This window comes from Phoenix dactylifera, chromosome 12 (assembly GCF_051530095.1).
Source record: "Phoenix dactylifera cultivar Ajwa chromosome 12, Ajwa_hap1_PhDact_Kaust_v1.1, whole genome shotgun sequence".
In the NCBI taxonomy this organism is placed as follows: domain Eukaryota; kingdom Viridiplantae; phylum Streptophyta; class Magnoliopsida; order Arecales; family Arecaceae; genus Phoenix; species Phoenix dactylifera.
Window position 1 is genome coordinate 6,162,343 of NC_143201.1, and position 20,955 is coordinate 6,183,297.

General features: G+C 35.6%; 1 protein-coding gene across 6 annotated transcripts in view; it reads right to left on the reverse strand.

The window, feature by feature from the left end:
• Window positions 1-2,668: 2,668 nt before the first annotated feature.
• The window catches only part of LOC103712333 (putative protein arginine N-methyltransferase 6), a 33,882-nt gene continuing 15,595 nt past the window's right edge, over window positions 2,669-20,955 (reverse strand). Inside the window, exons 5-13 of one of the 6 annotated variants that reach the window (XM_039115894.3) lie at window positions 19,644-19,709; window positions 18,077-18,145; window positions 17,827-17,904; window positions 13,975-14,053; window positions 13,649-13,743; window positions 5,536-5,620; window positions 3,545-3,753; window positions 3,298-3,416; window positions 2,669-3,210 (exon numbers count right to left, since the gene is read on the reverse strand). In XM_039115894.3, the coding sequence (XP_038971822.2) occupies window positions 3,168-3,210; window positions 3,298-3,416; window positions 3,545-3,753; window positions 5,536-5,620; window positions 13,649-13,743; window positions 13,975-14,053; window positions 17,827-17,904; window positions 18,077-18,145; window positions 19,644-19,709 (843 nt within the window). In that variant the 3' untranslated portion in view covers window positions 2,669-3,167. Of the gene's footprint in view, window positions 3,211-3,297; window positions 3,417-3,544; window positions 3,754-5,535; window positions 5,624-13,648; window positions 13,744-13,974; window positions 14,054-17,826; window positions 17,905-18,076; window positions 18,146-19,643; window positions 19,710-20,955 lie in introns of all 6 variants that reach the window. The other 5 variants (XM_039115896.3, XM_088708712.2, XM_039115892.3 and 2 more) reach the window with 5 other exon arrangements.

The window sequence follows — 20,955 nt, forward strand, 5'->3', positions numbered from 1 at the left end:
TCATCTGCTGGTGCAGAATAACGTATTGCTTGATGTCCTACAGCTGGCATCTAAGATTTGCGCTCATGGATGATTCTTGTCATTTAAAACTATTTTAGATGATTGGTATTGGAAGGTATAAATTGGGAAATAACAACTACAGTAACATTTTTAACAGCTGAAATATTTTACTTTGGAGACGAGTAAAACGATTATAATGGTAGTAATGATGAATGTATATATGTTAGTTGCATGTTATAATAGTAGAGTATAATAAAATGCAACATATTATGTTATATCTAACTATTTTAAATATGATAGAATGTATGTGATGATTATTTTTTATTATTATTTTTGCATATATTACAATATATCTTATGAAATAAGAATATATTATTATATGAAAATTTATGTGACTGATTCAGTTAGTATTTTGTATAAATAATATACCATAATGACAATTATGTGAATGTATTATGCATGTAAAACATATTATCTCATATATAATGGATACATATATCATGCAGTATATTACAATAATAATTAGTTACTACTTTATATGGTAAAAATATGATCATTAAAATAATAAATATTAATAATATATGTTATATATTATGATATATTTTATTTAAATTTTACAGAATATACTGTTAATGTATTATATTGGTAATATATATAATATATTAGCTCTCATTTATTTATTTGTAGGCCTACTCTTTAAATGATTTCTAACCATTGGTTTAATTACACAATTGCAACTTGTATCAAGGGATACATATCCAGACACCAAATAAACTTCATGTTTCATCACACAGACATCCCATCACATAATCTTAGAAAAGAAAAACCATCACATATGGCCAAGAAATTGGAACAAGGTTCAAAGCATTTAAGGCCTACCTATATGTATATTCTTTTTCTTTGTTTGGTTCGACAGAGAATTTTATGATCTTTATTTGTTGCTACATATAAGATTGAAGTTTATGGTTCAACATAGAATTTTTTGTGTGTATTTCCTATTTTTATGTATGTTTAGGATTGTTGATTTCCCCATCACTGATTACATCAGAAGACTTGTGGTTGCTAAGGGTGCTTTGAGCCAGTGGAAATTGATGACTGGTTTCTCTTGACACTCCTAAGGAGATATCAGAGATTGGTAGGATAAGTACAAGCACTGGGTCAGAGAAATATACAGACAAAATCAAAAATTCCACATTTTCAAATCATGTGTTGTGACTTTCAAAATTGAGAAGTCTGTTTCTCTACAAATAAAACTAGTAGAGAGCGGGGGAACTTAATAACATTGCAATGCTCAGTGCTCTCTAATTAGGAACTGGCGAAAGAAAAAAAAAAAGGAAAAATGACATTCCATGATATCTGGTGGATTTGAGGAGTATGATGTTTCCTTGCCAGGGTTTTGATGCATTTGATCAAGGGGAGTTCCTAAAATAAAAAGGACTCTCCTGAACGTTTAAACCTTGAAAAGATGAACCGTGTGGACTTTGGACAAACTGAAGAATCTCATAGAAATTAAGCCTATAGCTTTTGGCAGGTTGGTATCACTTGTGACAGGAAGAGAACACAATACAGTTGTAGTTGCAATATGTTGGGCTAGGAGTCAGAAAATTGTCAATCCGAATCCAACCCATTTATAATCAAATTAACATAGTTTTGAATGCATCCATGCATAGTTTCAAATGCATACATACATACATATACATACGTATATGTTTCAGTGCATCGCTCCCCTGCTCGCAGCACCACCTGCCACTCGCATAATCCCGACGCATCGCAGCAGTCCCCAGCTGCCATGCAAGACTGGGGCAGTGGGCAGGGAAATGAGTGATGCTGCGGAGCAGAAGAAATCTGTTCCAAAACCAACCTGATTGCAGAAAACCTTCACTGGACCTGTTTATTCCAGGCAGGTTGGTGAGCCCAAGTCAGAAATTGTCATTCCTGCACAGTGAAATGCTCGTAAACTACGCATGAAACATTGGAGTATCAGAATCATGGTACTAACAGCATGACCTATTCCATCTAGTTGACTGAGGCATAACTGTAGAACATCTGATCTTCATATTTGTAAGGAGGAAGAACAGAATCTAAGGACCCTATATAACAAAGCCCTGTTTGGTATCACTTCCAGTTTTCAGCTTTTATTTTGAAAACCACAGAAGCTGAGACAGAAATGGCATAAGGCGATGCCAAATGCAAACCTTAGATTGTCACAAGGGATTACAGGAATTTTGTAATCCTTAAATTAAAGCTTCAAGCCCAAACTACTGCAGCAGGACATCCTCTCTCCATTGGTTCCTCATGCTTTTAACTCATTAGATTAAGTTACTTGGTCACTCGATTGTATACTGAAAAAGCAATGATCAACCAAAACCAGTCCTCACCAACGACCCAATAAAATCAGGCTTTATATCACGGCCGCCTCCCAAGCATGCAGCCCTTCACCAATAGAGGGAATCAGACTTGGATTTATAGTAGCTATTTCTTCATAACTAACAGACTTTTGTTACATGATAACCATCTGACATCCTTTTCCCTACATAAGAAATCAAATAAAATTTTTGTATCGCCTGAAGTAAGAAGTTTTATACTCATCACTGCCTCCAAGGAAAATTAACAAACCAAGAGGAAGAAAAAACATAGATATCAATAGTAAATCAATGCAATAACAGTATAAGCTTTAGACAAACAGGGTTGCCACAATCAACACCTTAGTTAATAATCGTCAGCAGTAACTAACAGAGAAGCAAAACACTATAACTTGGGAAATTATTGCTCTGAAATCTCTCCAGCAGTAATGTTGTACGAATTGGATTTACATGTATTTATGGGTGTGAAGATGTAACAACTGATTTTATACATTACAACAGCCATAATGTACATCTTACATCACCTGCGATAGAGGCATCATGTAAAGCGATCAATCCCCAGCCAATGATGCCGATGGTATAAGTTGAAAGCTCATGATCAATAATCTCACACCTCATACTTGGCACAGGGTGGATTTCCAACATAACTGGATTTACAAAACTGGCAAGTTCATAGAGCACTTTCAAAGTCTGAGAAATGTAACTTTGCGGCAAATTAATCATACAGCCCCATGAATATAAAACTGTTCATGAGGGCCCAGTTAAGAGAACATTCGGACTGTCAAGGGACGGTACGAAATCATATCATCGCATCACAGACTCCTTTACGAAAGATCGACCTCCTGAACTGAACCCAGAAAGAGAGGCACATTAGTTTTCTACAGTACAGTGTAACAATGGTTCGAACTTAAAATAATATAATTTTGCAACTCACGAGTATGCAAGGTGAATATTAAGGAACCGTGGGTTCTCCATGCTCTGAGTCAATGTAACAGAACCCTCTATTATCTGATCTTGCTTCAGTTCTATTGGTTCATATAAGTACAGCAGGGTCTGCAAGAATTTAGGGGCAGCTTTGTTTCAGAGATAGAAATAAGGTCGTATCCGATTTAAAAATATCAGGAATACAGAAATAAAGAATGTCTAGCAATTGCATGAGAAAATAGAAGCGATCAATTTACCTGCTGCCAGTGTGTCGGAGCATCCTCAGGAGCAGTGGACAGAACAATTGTTTCATCAGATTTTACCCGTTTCTTGCTCTGGCTAGAGTTTTGTGAATGTTGATCAGAAGACGGACTTCCTGAAGGAAATTGCAGATGGTTGTTGGAAGGAGAAATTGCAGGTCCGTTAAACTCAACATCAAACCAAAATGCGAACCCATGTAGAGGAGCTTCAGGGGAGAGGAGGGGAAAAGGGGAAAAAAGGAAAGTAACCTCTCAGTTTATCAAGCAAAAGTAAGCCTTTCTTGACAAGAAGTTTAGATACAAAACAAATACAGAATGTTAGGATAACATTTACATACAGGTGATATCCGAAAGAAAAGACAGATAAATTGAACAGGCAAAGACAATTAACTAAAGAACAAAGATTACATGCTTCCATCTCAAAAATGAACACGTGTGCATTGCGACAACTGCACCTGATACATATCAAGTTACCAGCCATCATTTGAAATTCATCCAAAACAAGAACAGAACAAATATCTTATATTCTGTAGGATCTAAGAACACAAGAATTGACTGTTTTTAGTTTAATTTCAGAACTCCAACTGATTGTTTGAATCTAGTTAGGCTTTGATGGTACTTCTGACCTCCACTCAAAACTGATCATTAGACAGTAGTGATGATAAGGCCCTTTATTTTCATCTGCAACTCTTTTTCTCAAAACTGAGCCTGCAACTTCGCATTTGTGCTAGAATTTGTTTGAATGGATCTTGAATATGGATGATACTTTCTATTTCGGTTCCACCTGGTCTATCCCATGCTAAGTAAGGTAACTCAGAAAACCATAAATAAGCTAATTCAACCACTTTATATACTTGGGAAATCAACCTCTTACAATGTCCAAGAAGAGAACTACATGGTCAATATTGCTGTTGGGAACTAAATTGGAAAGCCAAAAAAGATCTGAAGTCCCAGGCTCTTGAAAATATAGAGGTGGTAAATATCAAGGAGAAGGGAAAGGCCAAAAACAGAAAATAGAATACATGACAGGGTATACCGCAAATAGTCAACAAACTAAGCAAACAGCCTGTTAAGCCTGAGCTTAAATATGTGAAAAGATCAACATAAATGACCGACCTCTTCAACAAACTAGAAATAGTTTATTTGCAAAATGACCTATCACATATTGCTTTGCTCAATTATTCTTGAAAATATATGAGCTTTGTTTTTATAACAAAGTTTTCATTTTATGATATAATTCCTTACTGTACTTCGACTAATTGCAAGCAAACTTGTGAAGACACATCTCACACTCCAATGCTTTGGCTAAAACTTTGCTCAAAACTAAGAGTCCATAGCCTGCATAGAAATCTAGACTTGTCTAAAATCAAAAATTTATTTATGTTAAGGCCGATACATTGTTGACCCATTCCCTAATAGCTTAAGCTTTTAGGGCCATGTCTTAGTTAACACAATACTGATGCTAAGGTTGTTGATATTCCACGGCTCGAATCCCAAGTAAACTGGCCTACTTGCCATTTCAATTTGTTCTTCTCAATTCATTTATCCCCTCCAAAGTACAATCTCCAAGCACAAATGAGCACAGACTTAACCCTGATATGCATTATTCTTCCATTCCAAAAGCTATAGGGTTCGAGCAATTAGTTAACAATTTGACCATCTCTAGAAATTACGAGGAAACTCACTATAAATGAATGTGCAATATTCTCAACACACCAATCAGCAAATGAAAAATGTCCACTATTGTGCAAAGGATGATTAGAGTTCCTTCACATTTCCAAAATATGCAATTTAGATTCCTCTAGTGTAATTTTTGGAATAGTATAAAACCACTGTCACTCGATAACTATAAGAGCATTCCATAAATCAACAGACCTAGAAATATACGGTATAGTATCTCATTGCAGTAGTAAAAAGGAAGAAAAATAAGAAATGCATTCACATATGTTAGCTAAAATAAGATATGCAACTAAACTAGGATATCTTACCATTTAACATTGATGAAAATCTGTATTTTGCAGTAATGGATTCAAGCTCTTGAACTTTGATTGTATAGCAATCCACTTCCATAACCTGCTAATTAAGTCCAGAAAAGCAATTCATATGAAGGGAGAACAATTCCATACTTCTACATGCAATAGTATCTGTGCTAACAGAAAACAGGAAATCTCAATGAGGACAACTGTTTTCTAATTATTACTTCAGCTTATAATTTTCACTTTAAAATGGGCTATAGAAGGATACGGCCATATTAAATGATTATTATTCTCATAAGTTGAGGTGTTCTCTTCTTATACAATAGATAAATTGTCTAAAGAATATAATTACATAAGAGGTGAACATAACCCTTACATTCCAAAACCCTTTCATCATCATATATTTAAAGTTCATTGTCTTGTCTTCCCCCATTTAGTGCTACTCCATAAATCAAATAAAAGTTCAAAACAAGCTATTACCGGAAAAGATAACATCCTTGAAAGTTGAAAATATATGTTTGAGAACAACCAATTTCTGCTATATCATCCCAAATTGCCCGGCTCAGCATGTACCGAACCATATTGCCCTTGAACCAAGACAATTGAGCATTTCGAAATGGAACAAGGCCCGAACCAGGCAATTTCGACCAAACCAGGTGGTTCAAACCCAAACTAGGCCGTTCAAGGTGGTTTGGGCCCTGTTCCACCTTAAATGATTGAAAGGGGGGTAGAGAAGGCCTCTCATGCCTCTTCTGAATCTCTCCATTTTTCTTTCTCCACTCAAAAACAATGAAAAAGGGTTAAATTTCACTCAAATCCAATCCAAAATTAGGTAAAGATCCCTCTCCCCTTCCTTCTCTCTTTTTTTTTTCATGTCAAAAATTGGCCAAAATGAGGAAAATGAACCTAACATAGCCAGGTTAAGAGATAATTGAGCATGCCATGACGTTGTTAAAATTTCATATAGGCCCTTATGGCCCTGGCCTGTAAATGGACCTTTATGAACCTCTAAAATGTCTTTAAGGGTTTTGGCTTTTGGCATGATTTCGTGATATACTGTGGATCTACAGATGATCTACATAATGCAGCCAAATCACAATTAAGTATATGAATTTTAACAATAAAATATTATTTTTAAATTAAAAATAATAACAAAAAATAATGATTAATTTTTTTAAAAGAATGGTAATATTTTTGGGCGTATGCATGCTACTTGCTACCCCAATTCGATAGTAATTTGCTTAAATTTGGGCAAAATCATGTGCATAGCATCCTAAGCCTAAATTTAAATACATTTAAAAATAATTGGTGATTAGTGCATACGCAGGGAGGAAAATGTAGTAGCACCTCTACGTCGCTAAACTAAATCAGAATTAAAATTAATTTTTAAATATTTTATAAATAAAAATTAATTTATTGATTAAAAATAATTAAAAAGTTTAAATAACTAAAAATTATTATTATGTATGGATAATTCAGAAACATTTTCTAAAGTAATAATCAGACTTTTTGTATTATAATGAAAATTTACTGTTTTTTAATAATTAATTAAATAATGATCAATAAAAATAAAAACATATGTAGCATTCCTGATATGGTTCTACACTAATCTAATTAAAAAAAAATTAGATATTTTATAATTAAACATCAATTTTTATGTAATAAAATATTTTAATAATTATAAAAACTATGAAAAAATAGTATGATGTATAGATAATGTTGAATTATTTTCTGAAATAATTTGGTATTTTTTGCATTAAAATAGAACTTTACTAATTTTTAAATAATTAATTAAGTAATTATCAATTGATGTAAAAATATATGACATGTTTCTCAAACCTGCAAAAATGGATCTAGGAAGGAGCCGAAGCACAAACATAGGTTGGGACCATAGGTAATTTTTTAAATATTTTATAATTAAATATCAATTTTTATGTAAAAATTAATTAAAATGTTTAAATAATTATAAAAACTATGAAAAATTAGCATGATGTATAGATAATGTTGATTTATTTTTTGAGTTAATTTAGTGACTTTTGCATTACAATAGAACTTCACTAATTTTTAAATAATTAATTAAGTAATTATTAATTGATGTAAAAATACATGACATGTTTCTCAAACTTGCAAAAATGGATCTGGAAAGGAGCCGAAGCATAACATAGGTTTAGACCATGGGTGATGCTTTTGAATCGACACCACTAGAGGTGTAGATAGTGGAGTTCAGGAGAAGATGACTAACTAGGTTGATGCAACATCTAGCCGGTGGTTTCCATGATGTGTCTGCTTATTAAAAATACCTGCAGGAGGTCCACCTAAAAAAAAAACTTTATTGATTTTGGCTCTTGATCCACCAGGCATATCCAGTTTGCAAGTGGACCTTGTAGATCCAAGAGGTTGTCAGTTGAGGCAAAGACCAGAGAGCCTCTATGTTTGGAACTTTTGGGAGTAAGAAGGGGAAGAAGTCCAAAAACATACTAGCAAGGGTCAGTATTCATGATGTAGATCTACATATCTTTCCTAGCAAAAATTCTAGGCAGCAAAGAAATGGTACCATGCTTTTAAAGGATATGAAAAAGAACATGTAGAGAGCTATGCAGCATGGTTTAACTTCAGCCACATCCTTGCAAATGTAGTAAACATCACGTACTATTGGTCTACTATCAGCTCCATTCAAAGAGTCGATTGAGTGTAAAACCTCATGGGCTAAAGGATATATATATATATATATACACACGCACAGTGAGCTACCGGCCAATAAGTAAAGAAATAGATAGCCCCCTACCAATGAAAGTGGGACATCTATGGATTAATTCTGAGGTGAGATGGTTGGACAGGTCCCAGCAAGCAAAGCATCATCAATTTCCTAACATATTATGCTATGAAGATATTTTTTCTAGAAGCTAGATGATGCTTCAGATCCGGCGCACAATGCCTATTACATCCTCAGTAGGATGACGGAAGTTATTGACCAGATAGGAGATTAGCATGTCGTGGAGGTGGCCATGGATAATGGACCATAGTACAAGCCTGTCAGAGAGATTCTAATGATCCGTCGACCATATTTTCTGGACCACATATGCTACACACAACATAATCTAATATTGATGGACATCAAAACGTTATGCAGAGAGAAGCAGATTATTGAGATAGCCGAGTCCATTACTACATTTATATACAACCACATATGGATTCTATCTTTGAAGAGGAAGTACACCAAGAGTGAGATATTGAGGCCAACAGTCATCTGCTTTGCCACAAATTACGTTGCACTTGATAGTCCAATCAAGAACAAAACAAGCTTGCGTCAAATGTTCGTAAGTGTTGAGAGACAAGAAACTAGATATGCTCGAGATGGCATGGAAGGCAGACACATGAAGGGCTTAGTCACGAGCCAGTAGTTTTGGCAACAGATCAAGAGAATTGTTAACGCTATCACCCTATTATATCAAGTGTTGAGGATCATGGATGATGAGAAATATCCTCAGATGGGCTTCCTTTGTTGCATGATGTTGATTGCTAAGGCTGAGATCAGGCAGGCAGACCCAAAGCAGGCCCAAAAATACATTGGCAACATTGAGCAAAGGTAAGATTATCAGATGGGTAGGGAATTACATCTAGAAGGTAATGGTTTGTTCATTCTTATACTTAAGGGCTCGTTTGGTTCGCGGGAAAAGAAGGGGGGAAAGTGTGGTCAACGGGAAAGTAATGAGATGCCTCTTGTTTGGTTGGAGTTTTCAAAGGAGAGAGAAGGGAAAGTTGAATTCCCATGGGAATATGATTCCCACATTTCATGGAAAAGTCTTTCCCATGAGAAACATGGGAAAGTTACTTTCCCATGAGGCAGAAATTACTCCATTTTTACTTTTTCCCAAAAAGTCCCTTCAGCATTAAAGAAGTATTAAAGAGACATTAAAAACCTAATTTTTATTAAGGGCATAATAGGAATTATACATAACTTTCCTAGGAAAGTGGATGGCCAACCAAACATAAGCACTTTGAAAATTTATCACTTTTCCATGGTCAACCAAACATGCCAAAAGTACTTTCCTAGGCATCCTCTTCCTAGGAATTTGTTTTCCAAGAATCATATTCCTAGGAGGAAAAATGCTTCCCGCGAACCAAACGAGCCCTAAGTATTCTATACAATACAATCCAAGTACATATAATTCATTCATTAACTAAATCACTTGCAAAACGTATGGACAGCCTACAACCTCAACCCAAAGTTCCAATAGTGTCCCAAGAACAGACATAGACAAGAAACTTCGGACCGCCCTAGGCAAAGCGATCTATAAGATAGAGCTTGATCTGATATTTACTGTCTGAAGTCTCAAAGAGGTAAGTTAATATTAATAGCATGCGGGATCATTACTTGTCAACTCAAGCAAATCATTGACATCAAATAATGTGTGTATTTCACAAACTAGACTGTTTAGGGAGGGCTCCCACAGTTTCAACGATAGACCAGTTGTGGCAAGTAAAGCAAGCATGAATCCAAGTATTTTCAAAAACCAACTATAGCTAGTCTAATATTTTATGATAAGTAGCGTATCATAGGCAATCTGCTTGGTTGCATTTGAAACTGAATAGCAGTTCCATTTTGGGCAATCATCGAAAACCTGAGGTTGATAATCAGATCTTCTCACAGACAGTCTCCTCTAGTAGCTTGAGCGCAACTAGTCTACCTTCATTCTAATCCATAGCAAACAAAGAAATCGTCTCACACATAAGTGCGTGAATGACTTTGTATATGTTCGATACAATCTAACGCTCAGATTGAAGTGTATTGCAGAGAAAGTGGAGTTGAAGTACGATGATCTACTTCATAATGATTTCATATACAGTGAGAAGCATCCGATGATGAGCTCGCTTGAGGGCCAATAGCCAGGGCCGGCCCGAGCCTTAGGCGACCGAGGCGGTCGCCTAAGGCCCCGGGCCAATGGAAGGCCCCCGGGAGGTGAAGAGAGAGAGAGAGAGGGTCTGACTGTGACCAAAAGGAAGCAAAGGCCCCATATCGAGTCTTCCCCCTTGATGGGAGGGAGGTGGAGAGTTTCTTGGCCTGCAGAGGGGAAATTTAGGAAGTTGGGGACGGTAGTTTTGTTTTGGATGGAGAGAGAGAGAGAGAGAGGAGGGATTTGGTTGGCTTGATACACGCCTGAAGCCACTCTTATCTTTCATCCCTTCTCTTGTTTGGTTTTGGTCTTGGTTTTCCTTCCCTCACATTACTCCTGATCCAGCTGGGCCATCAGGAAGAAAGGGGGATTGGAAATGGACTTCTTGGAGGGTGGAGATTCTTTTAATTTTCTCCTCTCGGTTTCTTCCCCCCTCTTGGGTGGTAGAGAGAGGAGGGAGGGGGTTGAATGGCTGTTGTGCTGTGATGTTGCGGTTGCTGCTTGGGTACTCACTTGAAGGGGAGATGGAGGGATGGGACTTTTATTAATTAGATGGAGTCAATTTCCCATAATGCCCCTACTTTCTCTTATAGAGAAGCTCCTTTCTGGACAAATTCTTTTCTTTACCTTGACCATGAAGTGCCATGGGATGACCTTTTCCTATTCCGCTCTTGCTTGACATGATAAACAATATTGCCAAGCATTATCTCAGTTATTTAATCAGTTTTATGGCCCTTTTTTTAGGATAATTACTTTTCTGCACTTCCATTCAAAAATAATATTAAATTAAAAAGATTTCTTGCCTATATTTATTAGATTCATGTATCTTTGTTGAAATAGTGTACTTGATAGCTATCCATTTTCATATCATTTTTTTAAATATTTTATATTTATTAAAAAAATTTATTATTAAAAAAAAAAGCCTCATTCATTGGATTCGCCTTAGGCCCCCAAATGTATTGGGCCGCCCCTGCCAATAGCAGTAGCAAAAGCTTGAGGAGCTAGGATCACCTCCTCAACCGACCAGTTTCATACCAAGAGGCTGGGGTGGATACATAACAATGGGTAGAATGACATGCCACACTCACATCCTGTCAAGTAGCCACAAAAGTCGAGGGATAGTTGATCATCATCGTAAGGCTCCATATCCAAGACAACCTCCCAGAGATTTGATAGAAAGATGTGGAGAAGAGGCCACCATGGTCTCGATCGACTCAGACAGGTCGGAGGAGACTCAAAAGACCTGGTTCCAATATTGGCTCGGCCTATCAGGGTGGTGGGTGCAGTCAGACCACACATAGAGCCGGGCAAGCAGGGGCATCTAGGGAAAGAAGGCAGTTCCTCAGGTCAGTAAGAAAGGAAAAAAAAGAAAACTGCAGTTCCATTAGGAAGAGTGAATTAAAAGTCAGTTCACTTTGTTTCGAAGACTAGTGAGCCCTCGGATGATTGATTGCTGAGATCATCTCGCGACACCAACGATGACGCTAATGATAGTTCAACCGACAATACATCTAGTAGCCAAAAAGGTAGTAGTGGATATGATACAAGTATATATGCTCCAGGGTCTTCGATTTACAAGTCCCTATTTGTCATGCCACACAAGATACGAACCACAATGCATCACCCGGTAAAGCCTATAATGATACTATTGCATATAGAAAATGGGCCCCTTGAGGTTGTAGAGATATGGCATTGGTGATGTAGATGACCTCGCTTGTGCACCAGGATCCCTGGAGATATCTGGATCCAAGTCGTACGCCGGTTCCTATTTTACACAACCAGGCTATGACCCGCATAGATATACATCGACTAAGATGTCATATTTGAGTGGCTACTACCCTTCACGATCATAGGTAACTTACAAGGCAGATTTCACTACCGTGATCTTCAGATGGCGAATCCAATATCAAACAAAGGATTAACATCGAGGTGGCTATCTAGTAGCACAGATTATGGAATGCAAGGATATGGGATAAATTATCTAAAAAGTTGGACTAATATCCCAGGCATGGACTATGACCACAATCGAGACATCTACGAAGGACATAGATATTCAATTATATGTGTTCAATTATATGTACTCATGCATTCGGTTATGTTACAGCTGCATTAATTGTGCTTCAAGTCTATTTGATGAAAAAACAAAAAAAACATCAAAATTCTAAATTAAACAACCACAATGATTAAAATAGTAACTAAAAACTAAAAAAAAACAAAAAACAGAACAAAAACAGAATATAGCGTACCAAACAGATGATGGGTACACTATACAGTACTATGTGTCGGTACGATAGCGAACCGATACCATACTGTACTAGTCACCGACCGGTATGGCATCCGGCATTAGTTCAGCGGACCTGAACAATCTTTCTTGAGCTAGGTCAACAATCTCTTATTACTAACAGCTTTCAAAGCAGAAGAGGTAAGAGGTTAGAAGAAGTACCAAGGAAATAAGAAGTCTGAATAAATCATTTCTTCCAATTTAATTAAAAATCTAATCTTAGTATAAGGTTCAAAAGCAATGACAGATCTGCCTGCCCACAAACTTAGAACCCTGGTCTATCTCATGCAAGCAGTAGGAAAAAATAACTTTTATCACTATGGTAAAAACATTTATTCAATAATTACCAAAATGGCAACATTAAATATGTAATTATAATAGACAATGTAAACCTTTTACCACCAGTCTATTGCTATTACTATGATACTGATGTTTTAAAATGTCAATAAGGTGCTATACATTCTGAGGCACAGACCCTACCAATCACAGGCTGGTACAGTACATACCACAATATGCCCCCCATACTGACACCAAGGCATCAGCCAGCATGGCTGGTACAATATGTCAGTAGGGCCAAATGTTGGTACTTGAGTCGTCTTATATTATATTTTTATAATCATATTACAAAGATAAAATATTAGCCATAAGAGATGATTAACAATCAAATCCGTATAATTAGAAGGGCCTAAGTTGAATTAGCAGTCCATTTGATGCAGTTTTCAGTTTTCACAATAGAGTGACAGCTAAAATAAAAGGTGGAATTTTTTTATCTTTTCTTTTTAAATAAAAATGATGTGGCTGTTTGTGTTAGGCATTTGAGAGTTCACATCTAATTCTTCTGCATGTAATCATTTTGTGATTTCTTAGGTTACCTGAGTGATGAAATAACTAAAGCAAGGAAAGCAACCATCACATATGCCACAACTATAATTCATAATGTGGGACTCACCATCAATGGCCATGTCAAGACATTTTCTCCTGTAATTGTCTCTATACATGGCTCTTCAAATGCACTCTGTTTTGCAAGCGGCAGCATAGCAGACACTGCATTCATTGACCATAATGATATTTTCAGTATATTTAAACAAGTTAAGTATTATAAGCATATTTTTTCCCTACTTCCATGCCCTTCTTAGACTTGGTAATTCCAAAATTGTTTCTATGACATGGGAATCAAATGACTGAACTGAATCATTAAATCAACCTTATCCAGTAATTCATGCAAGTCCACCAATTACCCCTCAAAATATCTAGTAGTACTTGTAGTTAACTTACTCTTGATTCCATAAACATCGCGCCAGAAATCAATGCTTTCACTGTACCTAGCAGTATGTGTAACTGGTGCCATATAAAGCTGCAAGACATGTGGAAGAGTGTGCATAAAAATATTTGTTGTTTGGATTCCACTACCTCAAATTTTATGAAAAACAAGATCAAAAAAGAAATTGCGATGTTGTTGCAAGCATAATAAAATTTAATAAAGAATCATACGTCAGGATTCACATTCAACAGCTCATAAAATTAACTAAAGTTCACATAATTGATATTTATGACAGATGGAGAAATTTTGTAGAAAATTGGCATATATAGGATATCATTTAATCAAATATATACACTATACAAAATGAATACCCAGATATTGTGAATTGTTGAGTTTTAGTTTTAAGAATTTTCGATTTTGACGTTCTTTTGCTGGTTTAAAAGTTTTACTACCATGGAAACAAACCACAGCAGTACAATGGAGCTAAATTTAGATTACCCAGGTCAAAATGAGGAATGACGTTTGGGATGTCATATCAACACTAGACTATGTCAAAAGCTATGATTCGGTAAAACTATAACAGCCAAGTAAGACTTGGGTCATCAGGCAAGCGGCACATGAACTGCACAGGAAGTGGTAACAGAACATGGACCACAGAACATGTCATATGAATCACATGCCAGAGGAGAGAACTACAATGATGGAAGTCTTTTAAGAGGCACTTTGACTGGATAATTATTTTAAAAATAAAAAGGATAACATATCCATATGTTGATTAAGTAGACTCACAAGATTCTAAGCGTTGCCAACTTAGCAAATCGCAAATAACCAAGCTGTCTTCAGCGCCATGCAGCACACATAACAGTGGGTCCACCAGTTGAGGTTAAATTTAACAAATACATTGTTTCAGTCTTTCAGAGCATTTGATTTTAATAAAATTTAACTAATAATTGGAGACAAGGATTTAGCATGCTAAGGGCTGCTTCCAACATAATAAAGAGCAGCTAAAAATGCCCTTATCAAAGAGGAAAAAAAGAATCTTACATCCTAATTCATCTAAAGCATCTTCCTTTGATAAGTAGTACAATGATGTAAAACATACAGCAGTAATCGAATTAACAATCTAAATAATTAACCACCATTATCAACTATATAGTATTAATTGTACTAGATCCACATATTTAACTTTCAAACCACAAATGAAGCTACCACAATTATCACACTTACAGTAGACAGAGTCGACAAAAACAAACCAAATCTACAATAATCAGTATAGAAAACGAGGGTAGTGATACCTCTGTAATAACATAAAGAATCAAAAGACTACAAGTTAGCAAATCATTAATCCTGGATTTCTTTCTTCAAAAAGAACAACCTTATGAGAATAATGAAACCACTATGGATACATTTGTTACTCACGAACTGATTGGTTGAAGGACAGAGCCTGATGGAGGATCAGAACATGCATTATTGCAAGCATGATAAAATATGCTGGTACAGGGGAGTAGGATAACAATATGGAAAAGAGTTTGACAGCATGAATATGCAAGTTATCCATCATAAAAAAAGCTAGAAGTTGAATTAGTAAACACTAAGATGGACAAATGTTATCTCAGAGTACCATGTAAAATACAGCTAATATCAGATGGGATTCATATATCGCAAAAACAAACCATACAGATGAGAAGCATACTGAAGTGAAAGTACATGCACAAAAACAATTGATACCTATAGAATAAAGTGCTTGAACAAACTGTGGTTAAAAAGGTATATTAAAAAAGAAGCACAAATTTGAACTGAGACATGGTTGAGTAATTCTTTTTAATAGGTCAAGTGATAAGATTGTATATTTGACCATGAAATAAGTTTATCATTCTCCGATCAACCAAATTGCAGAGATAAATATCGACCAGTTGAAAGGTGAAACTTTCGCTTTGCTTGTTCGATTGACAAAAGAAAGGAAACAACAGTAGGAGCCTATAGAAGGTGTTAAGCACAAGAAAAAAGGACTTTTTTAGTTTATATTAATCTGAAAAGAAAAACTCTCAGCTTGTAAACCCGCATGACCCACAGATAAATGTTTCATGATCACCAAAACCATGACTTTTCAATTATAAAAAGTCTTGATGTCAAGATCAATTTAGAGATTAGTATTTCCAATTACCTTTTAGCCTTTTACCAAATGTAGTATGTGCATGGTTCAAATAATTCTAAAGCTACACTTTTTCTAAACAAATGATAAAAAAAATAATTCAAGCCAAAATGAACTTTTCTGCCTCTTCTTTCTCTTGTTAAAATTAGTTCCAAAAGCTAAACATAAATCTTGTATGATAAGAAGAAAATTCTATTTATGAATTCATTTTGCATCCATTAGACATGGATCATAAAGATTCTGTTTTCAAACAGGGACATATGTGACTCTATTCAGGTTTCCCTAGAATCTAAGCTAAACAAAATTAAGGTATGCTTGTATTAAGTATCATTAAGGTACGCCGTACCGGCCCAAAACCGACACTGTGTTAGTATAGCACCGGTACAAGGTCTGGTACCGAAATGGCGAGACTTGAGTATCATCCTATTCATAGTCAAGATCCGGTCACTGCATGGCCGAACCAAGCCAATGAAAGCAAAATGGCTGGGTATGATAGATAATGAGTAAAATTTATGAAGTTTCATGACAAACCACTTACAATGAGTAAAGTTCTACATAAGAAATAAAGTAAATAAATCATAAACTTACAAATTAATATCAACATAAAAGCTCCAGTAGAAAAACCATGTTGACTTTCTAATACCAGAAAAATATTTATACAACCAGAGCACTATCTTGACCTTAGATACTGGTGCTATTAGAGTACTAGGAGTCAAGTAGCCAACCACTGGTACAAGGAGTTAGTACCTTTATATCCTTAAAAATGCAATATTCTTGGACACAGATGTAAATACTAATGAATCATATCAAGTCACAATAATCATATGAAAGAAACCAGCATTTAACTTTCAGAAGAGTTTGGCATGTTAGAAATGTCAACTATTAAAAAGCACCTGAAGTATCGACACAAAACCATCACCAGCACATTGAAAGGAGGTGAAAAAGAACCAATGCAATGAAATTGAGATCTTTTAATGCAAAGCAAACTAATTTTTAAATAAAGATCTAATTTCACAAAAATATTTAGGTATTACATATTTAAGCAAAACAGAGCCTAATAGAAAGCATTCAAAAGATGGACTTTTTAAATAACCTAGACTTAATCTCCAGCATCAGTTTATATGTTCAAATAATTCGTAAAACTAATCCTTTAAAGGATACAAGACAATACAGATCAATTGAATGGCTGGATCATGGAAGCATCACCTGTTAGGTGGGCCTGCATTTCTCCAGCTTCAAGCATTAATTAAGTTAGTCCAAAAGAAGTGGTTCAACTCATAAAGGGCACCATCAAATTTGATAATAAGATCATGCATCACATTGACAAATTGAAAGGCATAAAATTTTCAAGGCACATAAAATAGCTGATTTTTGGCATAAGCATCATCAATGAATTTCAAAGTAACGTAGAATTTGCATGCTTCCAACTTTAGTCATTACAAAGAAAATCTTTTATTGGTCCAAAAATGAATGCTTTCAAATTTGGCAAATGAAACTCAATTTTAATGTGGTAAAACAAGATCGATATTAAATTCTATCTTAAGAACCTGGAGGCCAGCTATTTATTTGATAACATCAGGGCATTTTTTTTATTTAAAGAAGAGTAACATCAATTTCAAATTTCATTCTTCATGCTCGCTAACAAATTTACATGTAAATTCAGAATAGCCTCTGCAGATTCAATTCAAGAAGGTATCTAGCAAGAAAATTTTACCGTGGCATGAGAGGGAAGAATAAGCCCGCCTGGTTTGAGCCATTTATCCCTGGCAAAAATTATACTAGGCAACATAGTCTACAAACAATAACAAATATGGAATTAGCAAAATAAAATAAGTCAGACAAAATATTAAGCTTATGCAAAATTATAAGAACAAAATTACCACATAAATGCCACATGCAATTTAACATATTCGTCAAGCTACTCCTAAGATGAAATTTCTGGAAAAATAAATCAATATGCGCACCTCATAAAGGAGCATGTAGCCCATCCATTCAGATATTATGACATCAACATTCTCTTCAATGTTGACATCCTGCATTAATGAAGATCAAGAATAAGGACATGCAAGCTGCCATATAAAGCAAAATAAACAATTGTAAAAAACACAAAAGGCAGATGCAAACTGACAAAGCAAAAATCCATTAACCACAGTCACATAAGTTTTCTCCAGGAAGCCTCAGAAGGAATAACAAGTAGGAGGCAAATGAATGTTTATCAGAGACCCAGAGAACCCTTACATAATTCAGGAAGCATGGACATAGGCCCCGCCCAATTGGCTGACTAAGTCGAGTGGGGTCAAAGCAGATCGAAAACTTTTCAGACTCAAAAGGCCGTTCAGATCAGGACAAGAATAAGACAGACACGAACCATATATTCAGGTCTGGATTGGTTTTAGGTTGGATGGGGTCTTTGTTAGGATCAATCATTTAGTTAACTTGATTAATTTTTTTCTCCTTTCCGAAAATAGCAACACTAATATACATGTCTGGAAATAGAAACAGCTAATTAGAAATCATATGAAAATGCAGCAAGAAGACCAGTTTATGGTAAGATTATTAGGATCAATAAAGATCAATCAAGAAATCAGGAATACTTAACCTGCTTCTATCATGCACAAAACAACACTCATAAACAGAAAAATAAAATAATCATTGTATTAGTCATATGGTAGCAGCTTGTACAAGGGCCGAGATAGGGGTAGGTCCTTCCATGACATTAGGCAAACATATTTGGAGGGGAAATTGTGCAGATTTAGCAACACCGGCAAACAATAAAGAGGCGCACAGAGCAAATAACGAGCAGACCCATTATTATGGATCAAGCTATTAGCTATTTCAAACAAATTCCGAAATTCCGAACTACCTGTTATCCAATAAAGACCTGAGATTCCTAATAATAAACCAAAATCACCTACATTATTAGTTACAAAAACTTTATGATAAGCACTTGTGGCAATCGTTTGTGTGAAACAAAACCCTATTAACAAATATGAACACATTCCACCAGTTCCCAAAAAATACGAATTTATATCAAATTAGAACTGTTGGGAGTGTTGAAAAAACTCATATAAGCAAAAAATCTCAAATGTCCTTCGTCGTGAGACATATAAGTGTCTGTAATCTGTATAAATAAGAATCATGATTCCAACAATAGTAATTAGTATTGACATAATTAGTATTAACAGAAAAATCATTATCTATGGTCAAAGACCATAGATATTGATAAATAAAACTTTCATTTATTTGTTGAATAGATAGATGGCCAAAAATCCCATAGCTATAGTTAATAGAAAAATACTAGGAAAAGCAAAGTCCCAGAAAAGTTATAAGGATGCAGGGTTAGTTCGATTTTCACTAGGGTGCAATCTTGAAATTAAGCAACTTTTTGAACAGTTTTTTTTCATTAAAATCAGAAAATAAAACAAGGCCATGGAAATAATTTAAGAGAAGCTGCAATAATGTATATAAATTATTAACACCAAAATAGAGGAAAGTACTTAGTGATCATGTTGTGTAACAGTAGAAGCATACCTCAACTCGTCCAAGCATAACAATGACCTTGTCAGATAAATTATTGTCTTTCACAATTTCATTAGCCTGTTAAGATATTTACAAAAACAACATTTCTTAATGCATTTTTACTCATACAGCAACATTTATAATAGTGAAAATAGCAATTTCATATAAGCTTCGAAAATCCACAGTCACAAGTATAATGAAGACCAATGAAGAATTGCTCGAGCTACAGACACACAAAAAGTCTTGCTTTTTTAACCCTCTACCGTTCATTTTTGAAATGGATGGCAAGGATCTGCTCTTTTAAAGAAGTTCTAACAGGATATACCTCAGAGGTGCCGGTTGAAAATACCGGTTTTATTGTAGTTACCACCAAATCCAAGGGTTCAAAAATTCGACTGCATTCTTAATGAGAGTGTGAAAAGATTAAGGAAAGCCCATCTCGCAGGATCTTCTCACTTTCTTTATTATAAGTCTTCTGTCAAGTCTATTAGGCATTTTTTGTTAATAGCACTTCTGAGGTCTCTCTAATGCTCTGCTTTTAAAGGAACCTCTTAGGAAGATTCAAACCAATTCTCTAAGTTATCCCTCCCTCTCTCTCTCCTGAAGAATGCCTTAGCTATAAGAATCAGGAGGAGATTCGGCTTCAACCATTTAGACCGAGAGAGCTGGAAGGTGGGACAGAGGGAGAACAATAGCCAAGCAGACTCCAATTGGGGACAGTAGCTCAAGCACCGGTTTTCTTTTATTTTTAGAGGCAAGGGTGGTGTTGAGAGGGGGATGGGGATGGAGATGAGGGAGCACGTCCTAAATTGGGTATGGCTTGGTACACCCCGAATCGGACAGTTCGGGGCAGTACAGCGAACCATGGTCCCGAATTAAAGGGGCAAACCATCCAGATCTGCCCTGATTCCCCTTAGTACGCCTCGAACTGAGCGGTTCGGCATGCCATGATTCCAAATGATCATCCACAATGCTGAAAATGATTTGCAACATCTACACATACAAAGCAAAAATCATGTAACTTTGATCCCCCTAACCTAATGCACCAAGTTTCCTGAAATTGGAAAACACATAGTACAATGAATATCTAAAATAGTTGAATTTTGGTCTATATGCGTTTTGAGACACCTAGATTAAGATCTATCATTCGGATTCACAACTCTCGTAACAATTTAGCACAATATCTCTATTTGTGAAATCCATTTGGGATGACTTAATGCAAAGGCAATAGCTCTCTCTTGTACAATTTAAGTGTCATAAAACAACGACTTTTCTCAAAATAAACCAAAGAACCTTCTTGGCATTAAAGGACCTAGGCATTAAC